The sequence below is a fragment of the Cydia fagiglandana genome, chromosome 19, assembly GCF_963556715.1.
Source record: "Cydia fagiglandana chromosome 19, ilCydFagi1.1, whole genome shotgun sequence".
NCBI lineage: Eukaryota > Metazoa > Arthropoda > Insecta > Lepidoptera > Tortricidae > Cydia > Cydia fagiglandana.
Window position 1 is genome coordinate 6,018,512 of NC_085950.1, and position 16,002 is coordinate 6,034,513.

The 16,002-nt window shown below is 42.5% G+C and overlaps 1 protein-coding gene across 1 annotated transcript; it reads right to left on the minus strand.

The window, feature by feature from the left end:
- Nucleotides 1–425: 425 nt before the first annotated feature.
- LOC134673973 (trifunctional enzyme subunit beta, mitochondrial) lies at nt 426–15,774 on the minus strand. Its single transcript, XM_063532018.1, has 11 exons — nt 15,563–15,774; nt 14,287–14,458; nt 13,623–13,810; nt 11,763–11,950; nt 10,107–10,281; nt 9,068–9,198; nt 5,493–5,594; nt 5,189–5,302; nt 4,241–4,315; nt 3,808–3,885; nt 426–1,559 (listed from the first exon to the last, which is right to left on the minus strand). The coding sequence occupies exons 1-11, from the start codon at nt 15,624–15,626 to the stop codon at nt 1,425–1,427; spliced, it is 1,422 nt and encodes a 473-aa protein (XP_063388088.1). The 5' UTR covers nt 15,627–15,774; the 3' UTR covers nt 426–1,424.
- Nucleotides 15,775–16,002: the final 228 nt, after the last annotated feature.

Sequence of the window (16,002 nt, forward strand, 5' to 3'; positions counted from 1 at the left end):
ACCGGGCAAGCGCGAGTTGGACTCGCGCACGAAGAGTTCCGTACCATAATGCAAAAACGGCAAAAAAAAACGGTCACCCATCCAAGTACTGACCTCGCACGACGTTGCTTAACTTTGGTCAAAAATCACGTTTGCTGTATGGGAGCCCCATTTAAATCTTTATTTTATTCTGTTTTTAGTATTTGTTGTTATAGCGGCAACAGAAATACATCATCTGTGAAAATTTCAACTAGCTATCACGGTTCGTGAGATACAGCCTGGTGACAGACGGACGGACGGACAGCGAAGTCTTAGTAATAGGGTCCCGTTTTACCCTTTGGGTACGGAAGCGGAACCCTAAAAAGGGGACGAAAAAAGTTGGATATTTTTGGATTACTTATAATATTTGGCTGTGTTAAAAGTAAAGGGTTAATAATACACGTCAGTTTTACTAACATTCTTTAATAAAATAATTGATTACATACATATTTCATCATATTTCTTACCCAATTAGATGTAGGACATGCTTAGAAATTTCTCTTTGTCATTGTATTACACTTAACCTATCATGTAATAAATAGGTAAATCTTACAAAACGTTAATTTAGATTACAATTCTGTTCTTAATAAGAATAACTACACAAACATGCACATACTTCTTAGTTTTGACGTGACTTTATGAAATAAGGCGTATTTTATTGTTTTTTGTAAAATAATGATTACACACCAATAGGTCTCAATGATTGAGTTTCTTTTGATCTTGATCTAATATATTCAGAGAGTGACGAATATTACATACGTAATCGTCATACTCGTAGCTTTTCCATATTTTAGGCTTATTTTGGGGAAAATTACAACGATTAAGATTGAAATTATTTACTTGCCTAAATAAAATGACACCTTCTTTTAGGCAGTGGTTTTTCCTAAGTCGGAAGAGATTTTTATTATTTGCATAACAGACAGAAAAATAGTTATTTGTTTTACAAGGGGGCAAAATTGTTGTTTAACCGTTCGTGCTAATATTGATACCCGAGCAAGCGAAAGATTCCAAAAATGAACCACGAGCGTAGCGAGTGGTTCGAAAAATGGAATCTTGAGCGTTGCGAGGGTTTCAAAGCACGAGGGTTAAACAAAATTTGCCCCCTAGTGAAACACAAAATTTTTCACCACACCAACCTGAAGCAAATATAAAATGTAAAATATCAAACAAAATCAAACCAAATCAAATCCAAATGAATGTTATTAAATATTTATCATCCAAAATCATCATTTAAAAGTCAATTCTACCAGCAAACATAAGAAAACAACTCAAAATTTGCATTTAATTACTTTGCCTCACATGTGAATAAAATGCAACTTTGCTATCAGTTTTTGAAGTGCAAAGTTAGCCTTTCCGAGCTGGTGTGGTGAAAAAACTATTTCTAAGGCCACGGATTGAAGTGTCGCCTAGTCGGCGGTGGCGTCGGGGTGCCTCTCGAGGATCATGGCGACGCCCTGCCCGCCGGCGGCGCACGCGCTGATCACGCCGATCTGTCCGTCCTCGCGCACCAGCCGGTTGGCCGTGTGCATCGCCAGCCGGACCTGACGGGAATTACGTTTTTATTTATTTAATCGAATGGCGATATGGTCACATAGTAAAAAAAAATGTATATACAGTATTTTTATCTATAAGGCAACATCCAAGTTTTGCAACCACTGCACAGCATCGGGCGTTACGCGTCCTCTTCTGTGCTGGTCTTGCTCGTCTTTACTGTGTGTCTCTTGGATGTTGACTATGTCGACGTCATAGTCCCGCTGCGGGACTCCCGCAGTTGTTTTTGCAGGTAGTCACATTTGGCTTGACTGATGCCTTCGATATTTAACTGCCAGATGCGTACTGATGCGTTATGACTTATGCGTACATAACGTTTTTATAAGAGCCTATTGAAGTGCACACTAGCGCCACTGCTAAATAATCGTGATTATTTAAATTTAACGACAAGTATTTAAAAAAAATGTTTAAAAAACACTAGAAAAACACGCTTTTATAAATGCATGTAAAGTCAATATATAATAGGTTTGTTATAAACTTGAAACCTGATCGTGTTCAAAGTCCATTACGTGACCTTTCTCACAAGTGCAAACACGACTATGATACGATATTCCATTCCATCATGGAATGCCAGTGCCTATCTTCGGCTTCATCGTCAGACCTTGAAACCTAATCGTGGTCAAAGTTCATTACAAGACCTAACAAATCCAAACACAGCTATGATACGATGTTCCATCATGAAGTTCCAGTTCATATCTTCCGGCTCCATCATCAGATCAGTTCGACAGTACCATATTATTGTATTGTCATCAGAACTACATACAGCTGCCAATTTTCATGACGCTACGATCCTTGGAAGATGGTTAAATTAGTTACCTTAGATTCCATTACATAGTTACATACAGGTCGACCTAATAAAAGCTTGTTAAAAAGGGGGCCCCTACGTACTGTATTTTGTATTTAAGCACCTCTTGAATACATCAAACTAGTTTTTATGTTGCTGGATCGTATCGTATCGTATCGTCGATCTAGGAACTCAAAACAAAATCGGCCGTTTTAACATTGGACGCATATATTGACGAATCCAGCAACATATAAACTATTTTGATGTATTCAAGAGGTACTTAAATACTAAGTACGTAGCGGCCCCCTTTTTTAAACATCTTTCGTTAAATTTAAATAATCAGGATTATTTAGCAGTGGCGCTAGTGTGCCCGTCAATGGACTTTAATGAAACAATCCAAGCTGAAATAATCTAATAATTATCAAAGGTTCTCTTTCAAATTAACAGCGTAGAAATCGGCAAACCGCGTATCTTCTGATTTCACTGTATAGTTTTAGACGTCTTTTTTAGCATTAGATATAAAGTAAACAATCTTGATGTGTCTTTTAATTGAAAAACACATTTTAAAAATAAGTCACAGCAAATATGTTAAAAATTATGAATCTAATACGATCATTTATATTCTTCTGCTTTCGTAAGTAATAGTTACTGATTTTAAAAAGCGTTTTTCAATTAAAAGACATGTCAAGATCGCTTATACCTTCTTTAAAGTTCTTTATAATGCTAAAAAAAACGAACTATACTTCTTATGTAGTCTAAAAGGCGAGATACATAAAATTTTGCAGTAAATAGACTAAATAGTGATTTTAGACTACATACTATTACAGCAAATAGTGACTTTTTAAACTATTCTTGCACTAATATAATAAGTGCAAAATTAGTGCCTGAAATGCTCACTAGATGTCGCTTATCCCTCAGAGCGGAATTTCTACATGGCGCTGTTAAGATTTTTCCTAAATTATATAAGTATATAACACGCCAGTTTGAAGTTTGAAGAATCAAACCTCGCTGAGGTCCAGGATATAATTTTTGAAAGTGTCCCTATTAATGCCAGTAGGGACACACAAACACATCGATACCTCCTAAAAATAAGGGAGCGTTTCTTTTATATTTTGCCATTTTTTATATTGTGACCTTTTTTGACACTTTTGGCCTTTTGGTGGTATGGAAATCGTTTGAGTCCCGGGGAAGGACATATAGCAGTGGCGGCGCGTCCATAAAAGCCGATTCCCACCGGCTTGCCTGTTTTTGGACGTTTGAGCAGTTATAAAGGAAATATGTAAGCCAAATTAGCCCCGGCTTGCCTATGGATGTGTTTGACGCGCCGCCACTGGGACATAGGGTAGTATTTATCCCAGAAATCACCCTTTAAGTGGGTGGAAGTTAGTATGGGGAATATATAATAAATACCTAGATACTATAAGTTATACAATGGTTTTAGGTATGTTACTTACACCGGTGGCAGCGAAGGGGTGTCCGATGGACAGAGAGCCTCCCCAGTTGTTCCACTTGGACATGTCAGGAGAGCCCACCTGAAACCAGAACATAATCAGTGCATCCCTGTCGTTACAGACTAAGTAGAAAGGGATAGAGGCAACATTATGACATTACGAGTAATGTAAAAAAATAAGGTCCTACTTTCACCAGTTGAGACTGTACGTTTTCTGCCAGTGTTTATGTAACGGCACTGTTAAAACAGGCTCCTGTTTCTGACAATTGTCACCTGACAATGACAATTCGCCACAGATAGCTGGACGAACATATAAATAATTATGTATTGATTGCTTATCGACCCGAAGGTATACATAAAGTTGTCAGTGTCAGGTATAAATTGTAACCGTAGTGAAATAGGTACCTGAGATGTGATAATAAAACATCGATAAATACCTTGCCCTGCCTCTTCAGATAGGTCTGACCGAACCAGTCAGAGTCCATCGCCTTCAGGTTGGCCAAGATTTGACCCTGCAAAAAAATAGTATTACACGTAAATTGCAGTAACTTTAGAAACCAGTAAGGTTAACACGGGTAAGTGTGGCTACGGGATAAGTGTGGCTCCCGAAGTTTAGCTTAAGGTTCAGGCACAGTAATAAATTATTACAAGCAAGGATAATCGTGAAAAAACTGCAAACACACCACAGAATAAATAAGAGTAATAGGTACAGAAGGTTCACTCTCTAACAAAACGCGTCTACTACGACAGATATGACCGCTAGGTGGCGCAAGCGCGAGCAGGCGTCCGTTCCGTAGCGGTGCGCCGCAACTACTACTGCTAGACACCAAAACTGGTGTGGGCCGCATGTACTTGTAGCGACGCGACGAAATCGCGGAGTGAGCCACGCCTGTCCACACACGACACAAAACGCAGACAAAGTACCGTCGCCCGTAGCGACATCTGCCCGAAGCTTTCAGTGTACCTCCAAATTAATAGGTTTTATTTAAGGGGAATAATTCTGCTGAAATGCCAAGCAGTGACTGGCGTTTCAAGGCCAACAATCAACTCTACGGCTTAAACCGGCCGCTAAGACGGCCGGTCTGGCCTAGTGGGTAGTGACCTTGCCTATGAAGCCGATGGTCCCGAATTCGAATCCCGGTAAGGGCACATATTTGTGTGATGAACACAGATATTTGTTCTCGAGTCATGGGTGTTTTATGTGTATATAAGTATGTATTTATCTATATACGTAGGTATGTATATCGTAGGTACCCATAGTACAAGCTTTGCTTCGTTTGGGGCTAGGTCGATCTGCGTAAGATTTTCCCCAAATATTTTTTTTTAATAGTGGTTCTGTCTGCACCTTCCAGGGCTCCAGTATTTTAATAAGATTATAGACTTACGGCGAAGGCCTCGTGGATCTCCCAGGAGTCGACGTCCTTCATGGTGAGGCCGGCTTTGTCCAGGATCTTGGGGATGCCGTACGCGGGGCCCAGCAGCAGCTGGTCCACGGGATCCTAGGAGACAAACACAAAGGTTAACAAAAAACCGGCCAAGTGCGAGTCAGACTCGCGTTCCAAGCGACTTGGTCAATCTGTGTGACAATGTCCTATAATTTTTTTTTTTATTATTTATAATATTACGTTGTACGTGTCACTACGGCACTTTGATATTTAACTCTCATCTTCCTTTTCAAAACAGACATACCTGGGCGACGTAAGTGAAGTCCCTCAGATAAGCCTTGGGCTTGAAGCCGAGCTCCTTCGCCTTGGCCTCCGGCATCACCAGGCACGCCGAGGCGCCGTCAGTCTACAAACACACATACAAAATAAGTTTTTAATACAATTGCTCAAAAAGTTTAGTTTTTGTAGCTGCAAATCGTGCGTAAAGTTTGATTTTTTTACACTAGTGCTAAAAAGTAATCTGATTGATACTTTAAAATAAATGAGTATTATTCGAGACCCGCTTATAAATGACCCACCTGAACAACGAGCGATTGGGCATAAAGGAGTATTAATCGAGACCCAATAGTATTACTTGAACAACGCGCGATTGAATGAAGCTGTCGTTCGTACACTGCACTTAAGAATATAAATGTAATTAATTAGGTAGTATATCAATATAAGGGGTCATCCATTAATTACATCACACGTTTAGGGGGGGGGAGGGGGTCAAGAAAATGTGACATGTTGTGACAAGGGGGAGAGGGGGTCACAAACTTTGTGACGTCACTTTAACTTCATCAGAAACGTAAAGTAATTAAAATGATTAAAAAAAATTTTTTTTTAATCATTTTAATTACTTTACAGTTCAAAAACAAGTTTTTGGAACGATAATCGTTTTTATTAGTTTAATTTTTTTTCATAATCAGTTTTGGGTTATAAATTTACTAATATTATGACAAAAAAATAATAATACTTAATTCGATTTTCCGATTTCGCTGAAAAAATGTGACGTCACACCAGGGGGGTAGGGGTTTGCCAAATGTGACCAAGTGTGACAATGGCGGGGGAGGGGTCAAAAAACCTTGAAATTCGTGTGACGTAATTAATGGATGACCCCTAAAGAAATAAAAAAAGATTCATGTTTTTTTACATAATTATATGTTCTGAAATAATAATATTATTTCTCTTCAATTGGCATAATGCTGACAACAGCGACAACAGAATCCACATTGAAAAAAATGGCAATTAAAAGTAAAACTTTTTTATTCTCTTCCCGCCTTTTTTATTCAACATTTAAGTGATTTATGTTTGTAATTGCCACGAACGTATCATATTACGTATCAGTTATTAAATAAAAATGAGTGATTCAGACGATTTTGGAGTGAATTTAACGCGATCAGATAACAAAGCAAAGGTATCCGTTGCAAGTGACAGTATATTACCGGAAAAATCGAAAGCATTATACATTGCTGTCTATGAACATTTTTCGCAATTGTATTAAAAAACGTTGTTCGACACACGTGCGGAAGTGTCATTTTCACTCGCCTCTCGGCTCGGGTCAAGAAACCTCGGTACTCGTGCAAAATGACATACTTCTCGCACTTATATCGAAAACTACTATTTTGGTAAAAATTTCATTTTTGGTACGAGCTTTTATCGCTGACTGTACTTTTCTTACGACAGACAACTAATAACTGTGTTCAAAACGCGAAAGTTTAAAATATTATATAGACAACTAATACTCATCGAGACAATTCTAAAAACCCCTAACACAATTAGGTTGCGTTGTTTCATCACAGAATCTCTATGGCCACCTCCTGTCTCCATCATCAGATCAGTTCGACAGTACCATATTATTGTATTGTCATCAGAACTGCATACAGCTGCCAATTTTCATGACGCTACGATCCTTGGAAGATGGTTAAATTAGTTACCTTAGATTCCATTACATAGTTACATACAGGTCGACCTAATAAAAGCTTGTTAATAATTAAGTCTTATCCTCTTAAGGCCCCCGGGCCTACCTATAGTACTTATTCAGTTCAATGAAATTTGAATCGTATTCCATTGGAACAGAGTTGCTCCTTTTGTTCAGTTTTTTAACAACGCAAAAACAACTCTATTTCCTACGCTGCAGGTTCAAAGTTCAGTGGCAAATTTTGCATTTTCCATTTGTATGACTGGGCCTTATGATTAGGGCGATATCACAGAATAAATAATAGTACTAGGTACAGAAGGTTCACTCTCTAACAAAACGTGTATATTACGAGATATGACCGCTAGGTGGCGCAAGCGCGAGCAGGCGTCCGTTCCGTAGCGGTGCGCGGCAACTTCTATGGCTAGACACCAAAATTGGCGTGGGCGGCATGTACCTGTAGCGACGCGAAGAAATCGCGGAGTGAGCCACGCCTGGTCTTATTAAAGAAATTTCAAAATTTGACTGCGTTTATACTCTGTATCTTTAGGTATTTAAATAAAAGTAAACAAAATCTACCCTCAAATGACTCCTTAAGCCAGTTGAGGGTAGACACAAACATTACACGATCAAATACCTAATACAGGTTAAAGTCAGGTCATTCAGTGACAGATCCAGGCGATTTTGTAATCGGTCGGTTAACCAATAAATGTTATTAAATATTCGGGAATATTTACAAATTGTTTGTTTACTTTTATATAAATACTTAAAGATACAGACTATAACAGTAAAGCTCTGGTTTCCTAGAGTAGCGGTGCCGTCATATGGCGGCCGTAATGTTACGAACGCAAAAAGACAGTCGTCTTTACGGTGACGACATGCGGAAAGTATTGAAGGCTTCAGCTGGGCGGGCTGTCCTTGTCCCCCGGGCGGTCCTTGTCTAGCGTACTGACCAGGAAGGAGGCGTTGGCGGCGGTGACGGTGCCGTGCGACTTGATGAAGGCCGGCTTCAGCTTGGCGCGCTGTCCTTGTCTCCCGGGCGGTCCTTGTCTAGCGTACTGACCAGGAAGGAGGCGTTGGCGGCGGTGACGGTGCCGTGCGGCTTGATGAAGGCCGGCTTCAGCTTGGCGAGCTGTCCTTGTCTCCCGGGCGGTCCTTGTCTAGCGTACTGACCAGGAAGGAGGCGTTGGCGGCAGTGACGGTGCCGTGCGACTTGATGAAGGCCGGCTTCAGCTTGGCGAGCTGTCCTTGTCTCCCGGGCGGTCCTTGTCTAGCGTACTGACCAGGAAGGAGGCGTTGGCGGCGGTGACGGTGCCGTGCGGCTTGATGAAGGCCGGCTTCAGCTGGGCGAGCTGTCCTTGTCTCGCGGGCGGTCCTTGTCTAGCGTACTGACCAGGAAGGAGGCGTTGGCGGCAGTGACGGTGCCGTGCGGCTTGGCGAGCTGTCCTTGTCTCCCGGGCGGTCCTTGTCTAGCGTACTGACCAGGAAGGAGGCGTTGGCGGCGGTGACGGTGCCGTGCGGCTTGATGAAGGCCGGCTTCAGCTTGGCGAGCTGTCCTTGTATCCCGGGCGGTCCTTGTCTAGCGTACTGACCAGGAAGGACGCGTTGGCGGCGGTGACGGTGCCGTGCGGCTTGATGAAGGCCGGCTTCAGCTTGGCGAGCTGTCCTCGTCTCCCGGGCGGTCCTTGTCTAGCGTACTGACCAGGAAGGAGGCGTTGGCGGCGGTGACGGTGTCGTGCGGCTTGATGAAAGCCGGCTTCAGCTTGGCGAGCTGTCCTCGTCTCCCGGGCGGTCCTTGTCTAGCGTACTGACCAGGAAGGAGGCGTTGGCGGCGGTGACGGTGCCGTGCGGCTTGATGAAGGCCGGCTTCAGCTTGGCGAGCTGTCCTTGTCTCCCGGGCGGTCCTTGTCTAGCGTACTGACCAGGAAGGACGCGTTGGCGGCGGTGACGGTGCCGTGCGGCTTGATGAACGCCGGCTTCAGCTTGGCGAGCTGCTCGGGAGTGGACACGCGGATACCGTTGTCCTTGTCTACCAGGCCGTCCTTACCGTCCACTGGAACAACATATTATAACCTCAATAAATTGGCAAAAATTGGTACAAGCTCTTATCGCCGACTGTACTTTTCTTACGACAGAAAACTAATACTCATCGAGACATTTCTAAAAACCCCTAACACAATTAGGTTGCGTTCTTTCATCAAAAAGTTCCTATGGCCGCCTCCTGTCTCCATCATCAGATCAGCTCGATGGTACCATAATATTGCATTGTCATCCGATTTATACATGCATGCAAAATTTCAGCTCAATCGGAAACCGGGAAGTGGATCAAATTTAACTTGCAAGATTACAGACTGACAGACAACAGGACAGGTGAAAGTAAATAAAAGCTTGTAAAAACTTTAAAAATAACATATTTTTATAATTTAATTTTGATAGATAAACTCTCCTATTATAGTCCGTTTTTTTAGCATTAGAAAGAACTTCGCAGAAGTAAGCTTGTGGTTCCAAATCCGGCAGTTTTAGCGGTAATAATTTGAAGTAAATTATATGTATGAAAAACACACCTCTTGCACAACCTGTAACTCATTGGCTATTTTATGTAACAATAAATATTTAAAAAATTATACATATGTATTGACCATGCTACATTAGATAATTCAATAATTATTAACAATTAAAGAGCCTGATAAAAACTGCACGCTTGCTTCTGTGGAGTTCTTTCTAATGCTAAAAAAACGAACTATCATCATCATCATCTCGTAGCCGTTTTCGGCTACCGCGACTGCTATGCTACAGCTGAGAGCGTCGCTGGTGCGCTGGTGGTGGTGGTGGTGGCTGGTGGTGGTGGTGGTGGCTGGTGGTGGTGGCTGGTGGTGGGCTGGTGGTGCTGGTGCTGGTGGTGGTGGCGGTGGTGGTGTGGTGGTAACGAACTATAGTTAGTTTGTAGGTAGTGTAACTCACCCTTCACGGGTATGAGATCGGTGAAGTATCCCTTAGCCTGGGCTTCGGCGGCGGCCTTGTGGGAGCGCAGGGCGTAGTCGTCCTGCTCCTGGCGGGTGGCGCCGAAAGCGGCCGCCAGCCGGTCCGCGCTGTGGCCCATGGTCTCTCCGGACGAGAACTCGGCCACGGCGGGGAGCTGGAATAGAAATGGGTGTCATTCTGAATCCCTAACAACTTTTGTCCTAAAGTCACTTGCCCTAACTGGTTTGTCCTAATGGGCACATGCCCTAACGATCAATTGTCATAACGATTATCTCCCATAGTGTAAGGTTCTGAAAAATGGTTAGGTTTTAGAACTTGCTGCCACAAAAGTGGGTTAGGTTAGGGTTGGAACTGCGACCCTTGCAAAAAGAAAATATGCTTAATAACATTAGGATAAGTAACCAATATTTAGGGAAACCAAAATTAGGGTTTTTAGTGTTAGGATAACTGATCATTATGACAAACAATAGTAGGGAATGCAAAGATAGGTGAAAAAACTTTACGGTTTCAGATATAGATCCAATAGAAACAAGGTCAATTCCTGTGACTTCCGTGTAGTTTCATACAACAATGTTGAGTAAATATCACGCTAGATGGCGCTGTACCGAGCGCGGCGATTTCTATATCGCGCTAACGAAATTTTTATTAATTCAACCGTGTGTGTTGAGGGGGCCTGAATCGGAAACATATTGTACATTGCTAAAACAAGTGCTACCATCTGCCGTTCTCGTACGTTTTCTTGTGCATAGTAGGATTTGCCATCTCGTGGGTTACGTCGGAAGCATAAACTTCACATTTACGCCTCGCGCCAAAAATCTGACAGCTCCTATGCTGCCCCCTATAGTTCATGCACGCTCATCTTGGAACTTTTGAAGGTGTTAGTGTTCATCATCATCATACCTCGGGCGCGAAGACATCCGGCCGGATGGAGGCGAGCAGCGACAGGCGCTGCGCGGGCGTCTTGGCCCGGTTGACGCGCAGCAGCAGGGAGCGCATCTTGCGCGAGTGCCGGATGGGCACGTGGGACATGAACCATCATCATCATACCTCGGGCGCGAAGAAGTCCGGCCGGATGGAGGCGAGCAGCGACAGGCGCTGCGCGGGGGTCTTGGCCCGGTTGACGCGCAGCAGCAGGGACCGCATCTTGCGCGAGTGCCGGATGGGCACGTGGGACATGAACCATCATCATCATACCTCGGGCGCGAAGAAGTCCGGCCGGATGGAGGCGAGCAGCGACAGGCGCTGCGCGGGCGTCTTGGCCCGGTTGACGCGCAGCAGCAGGGAGCGCATCTTGCGCGAGTGCCGGATGGGCACGTGGGACATGAACCATCATCATCATACCTCGGGCGCGAAGAAGTCCGGCCGGATGGAGGCGAGCAGCGACAGGCGCTGCGCGGGGGTCTTGGCCCGGTTGACGCGCAGCAGCAGGGAGCGCATCTTGCGCGAGTGCCGGATGGGCACGTGGGACATGAACCATCATCATCATACCTCGGGCGCGAAGAAGTCCGGCCGGATGGAGGCGAGCAGCGACAGGCGCTGCGCGGGCGTCTTGGCCCGGTTGACGCGCAGCAGCAGGGAGCGCATCTTGCGCGAGTGCCGGATGGGCACGTGGGACATGAACCATCATCATCATACCTCGGGCGCGAAGAAGTCCGGCCGGATGGAGGCGAGCAGCGACAGGCGCTGCGCGGGGGTCTTGGCCCGGTTGACGCGCAGCAGCAGGGAGCGCATCTTGCGCGAGTGCCGGATGGGCACGTCAGACATGAACTCGACGCCGCCGGCGACGATGATGTCGTAGGCGCCAGCCGCAATCATACCAATACCTAAAAAAAATTTCATGTAAATTTTGATACAAGCTTTTATCTCTGACTGTACTTTTACCTGTGATATGGCACACATGAATGGGGGGCGAAGGAAAAATACCGACTTATTTCCACTTCTGTTTTATACATTTTATTTCTTATCCCTAACCCACATAAGCTACATGTCAATTATCCTGCTTTTTAGGGTTCCGTACCCAAAGGGTAAAAACGGGACCCTATTACTAAGACTCCGCTGTCCATCCATCCATCTGTCTGTCACCAGGCTTTACTCATGAACCGTGATAACTAGACAGTTGAAATTTTCACGGATAATGTATTTATGTTGCCGCTATAACAGCAAATACTAAAAATAAAATTAATATTTAAGTGGGGCTCCCATACAACAAACGCAATTTTTTTGCTGTTTTTTGCGTAATGATATATACGGAACCCTTAGTGCGCGAGTCCAATTAGCACTTGGCCGGTTTTTTTTTCCGGTTGGGATTGTACTTTGAACTAACATCTACTACATTATGATTTTATCGATAGATATAATTCTATTCTAAGTATTCTATTTCATATGTATCTCTCAGTTACTTAAAGGTAAGTGGAAGAGATCCCTTAACGGGATAAGTTCGCCTTTGTACACATTTATTGTATTCTCTCTGTGTTATGTACTTGTTTTGCGCAATAAAGTGTTTACTACTACTACTTCTACATTGATAAGTCAGTCAGCCAGAAGTCTATATATAGAACATCCGTACCTCGACCATGACCTGTTCAAACACCTAGGAACACTAGATTGGCTCCATTTCAATTATGTACCTAAACTATTTCCATGTGTTCGAGCCAAATAACTGTACAGTATGAATCTCTATCGAGTATGTATGTTATGAATTAGTCGCAACTATGGGAACAAAGTTCAATAAGTATTATTAACTAGTTTACTTCTGGGTAATTGTATCTCTTCTTCCTGGCGGTATCCCGGCATTTTGCCACGGCTCATGGGAGCCTGGGGTCCGCTTGACAACTAATCCCATGATTTGACGTAGGCACTAGTTTTTACGAAAGCTACTGCCATCGGACCATCCAATCCAGAGGGGAAACTAGGCCTTATTCTGATTAGTCCTGTTTCCTCACGATGTTTTCCTTCACCGAAAAGCGACTGGCAAATATCAAACGATATTTCTGGGTAATTGTATAGTAAAACAATATGATCTTCGCGTTTTGTTTTCGAGTAATACATTATAATACACGAATATTTGATCAAATACGGTCAACTGTGTAATTTAATAACGTGTTTCGGTTTATGGAGCGACATACAATATTTCATACAAAAAAATCTAACTTATTAGCCGGGTCCACACAGAGCAAGCATACGCATCTAGGCAATTTCCTAGGCCCACAAAACGGCCAGTGTAGACGTGCCTCTCACGCGCCGCCTCGGCCGAGGCTGTTTTGTAGGAAATTGCCTCGCTCGTATGCTCGCTCTGTGTGGACCCGGCTATTAGCTACTCACCAGTAGTGATAGCCTGGTTGGATGATATACAGGCCATAGTGACAGTGTGGGCGGGCGTGCGGTCGCTGAAACCTGCCGCTAGCGCCGCCTCGCGGCCAATATTGGATGTCTTCACCTCCTGGATGACTGTGCCTTGATATAGACCAGTCTAGATCTACCTCGTTAGTGACTCACCAGTAGTGATAGCCTGGTTGGATGATATACAGGCCATGGTGACAGTGTGGGCGGGCGTGCGGTCGCTGAAACCTGCCGCTAGCGCCGCCTCGCGGCCAATGTTGGATGTCTTCACCTCCTGGATGACCGTGCCGTAGATGATGTAGTCAATCAACTCCTTGTCTATGCCGGTCTTTTGCAAGAGACCCCTAAGATTAAAGAAAAGATTAGGATTAATTGATGATGATTAATTGAATTGATGCTCATATTTTTTGATGAATTAATATAAAAAGATTAAAAAGTTAAAATAAAATATTATAAAACAATGAATGATATTTTCTTTGGAATTGTGTTGTGGCCATAAAATAAGTAGGAGGTTCCCGTAGTAGGGAGGTTTTGGGAAATATTATACTAAGCAACTTTTACTATGGAACCAACCCTGATATCTCGATAAAAAAATTTGGCTGTTTCATATATTTGGGCTGGTCCATTTTCTATGGGAGGGTCAATTTATTATCCTAAAAGCTCCCTGTCAACGGGAATGCACTTATTTTTTGGCCACCCTGTATATCTTGGTCTGTAAGGTATTTTGTACATAATGTGGGCCTTATTGCCTGATGTAATTTAAAAAAAATATGTACTGTTTTATTATATATATATTCGTATGAATAGCATCAATACTTACAACAGGGCGTGTCTCGCAAGCTCATGGGGCATCATCTTGGAGTAGTCGGTGAAGGAGACGAGGAAGGGGGTGCGGACGCCATCCACGAGCACCACATTTTTGCCCGTGCGGTCTTTGAGGGTTTTCTTTTGCTGTAGCGCTGCCCCGACGCTCAGGGCACGCCTGGCAGTATCTACGAAAACCAAACTTGATGATAATCTGACATAAGCTACTTATTTTTTGAAGATTAAAATATTGTAACTCAATTAAGGCAATACACTATTAACATAAATAAAATGTTTCATAATAAATAACTAATATTATTTTTTATTTTTATTATTATATTATTATTCTGGCTTCTGCTCATGACTTTGTCTGCATAGGATGATTAATAAAAACTACCGTCCTTTATTTTACGCATTTCTAATTTCGGATCCAGTCCTCGCGAAGTTTACTGGTGGCTGGATCCGAAAGGTCTGTTAGATGTTTTATAATTGTTACCCTATGTCCTTCTTTGAGCTACAAAATATCCAAACTGAATTTCATCTAAATCAGTTCAGTGTAGCTTGAAGAAGTCATAGGAGAAAGTTGGGATAGTGATAATATAACATGTTTCAGTAACAGATTACACAAAAACCTTGTAAGACCTAACAAAAATTGCCATATTAGTGACACACCTCCTGGCAGTCTTTTGTTTGGGAAATGCTGGATTATAGGGTTTAGAGAATAAATAAAAACAACTTACACTTTGTTAATGACATCATGATCACTTGTACTTAATTAATATATTTGAAACAAGTCACTATCTCCGAAGCTATAAATATTAGTAATTGTAAACTACATCCGTAAACACCAGAAAATTATAAATATGAGATATTTACTAAGAGCACTTCGAACTAAATATGGTAATAGTAATACAGATCTTTCTGATAAGACCCCAATTCCAGATGAACTTTAATTTCATAACTGGATGGTTGTTTTATTTGTATCCAATCTACATTAAAACACATAAACATGTAACCCTGATTGTTTTGCATTTTTTAATTGCTAAAATATGACCTATGCTACTGTCCTACGCGAATACGGGGGCTGACAACCGCTTCATATTCCTTATAAATAATTGTCGTAGTGCCAACCATGAAAGGTCCAAAGTTTATGTCTAAATAAAAATATTCACTACCTTCATATATAACCTTAGAAAAATATTTTTATGCAACACGATGTTACCTAATAATGCACCGGTAGATTTTATTGAAAACTAACGATATATTAATTGAAAATAATTGAGATAAATTACCAAATTTGATCGTCGAGCTGGCATGTGAAGTTTTCAACAAAGTTTTCGCTATGTGGGATGCCATGGCTGAGTGGACTCCTACGGGATATCACAGCTAACTTGGGATGACTCTGGAACGATGTAAAGTAACTAAAAATACTATAATAATGCCCTAAAAGTTGCTATAAACTTCATAAAAGTTGGACTCTGACCTGATCTGTCAAATCGACGACGTGAAATTTCATTTCTACCACAGATACATTACAAAAATAATGATGCGGATTGTGTGAACCAAAGAATATAATACTCACTAGGAGAAGAACGATAACTCCATACAAAAAAATGTCCCCTTCAAAAGTTCGTTTATACTACTAGCGCTCGGTAGGATACCATTGTAATTAGAATTGACAACCCGTTTAGCCTAGCGCCCCTAGCGGCTATTGGCAGTAATCCAGTTCAGG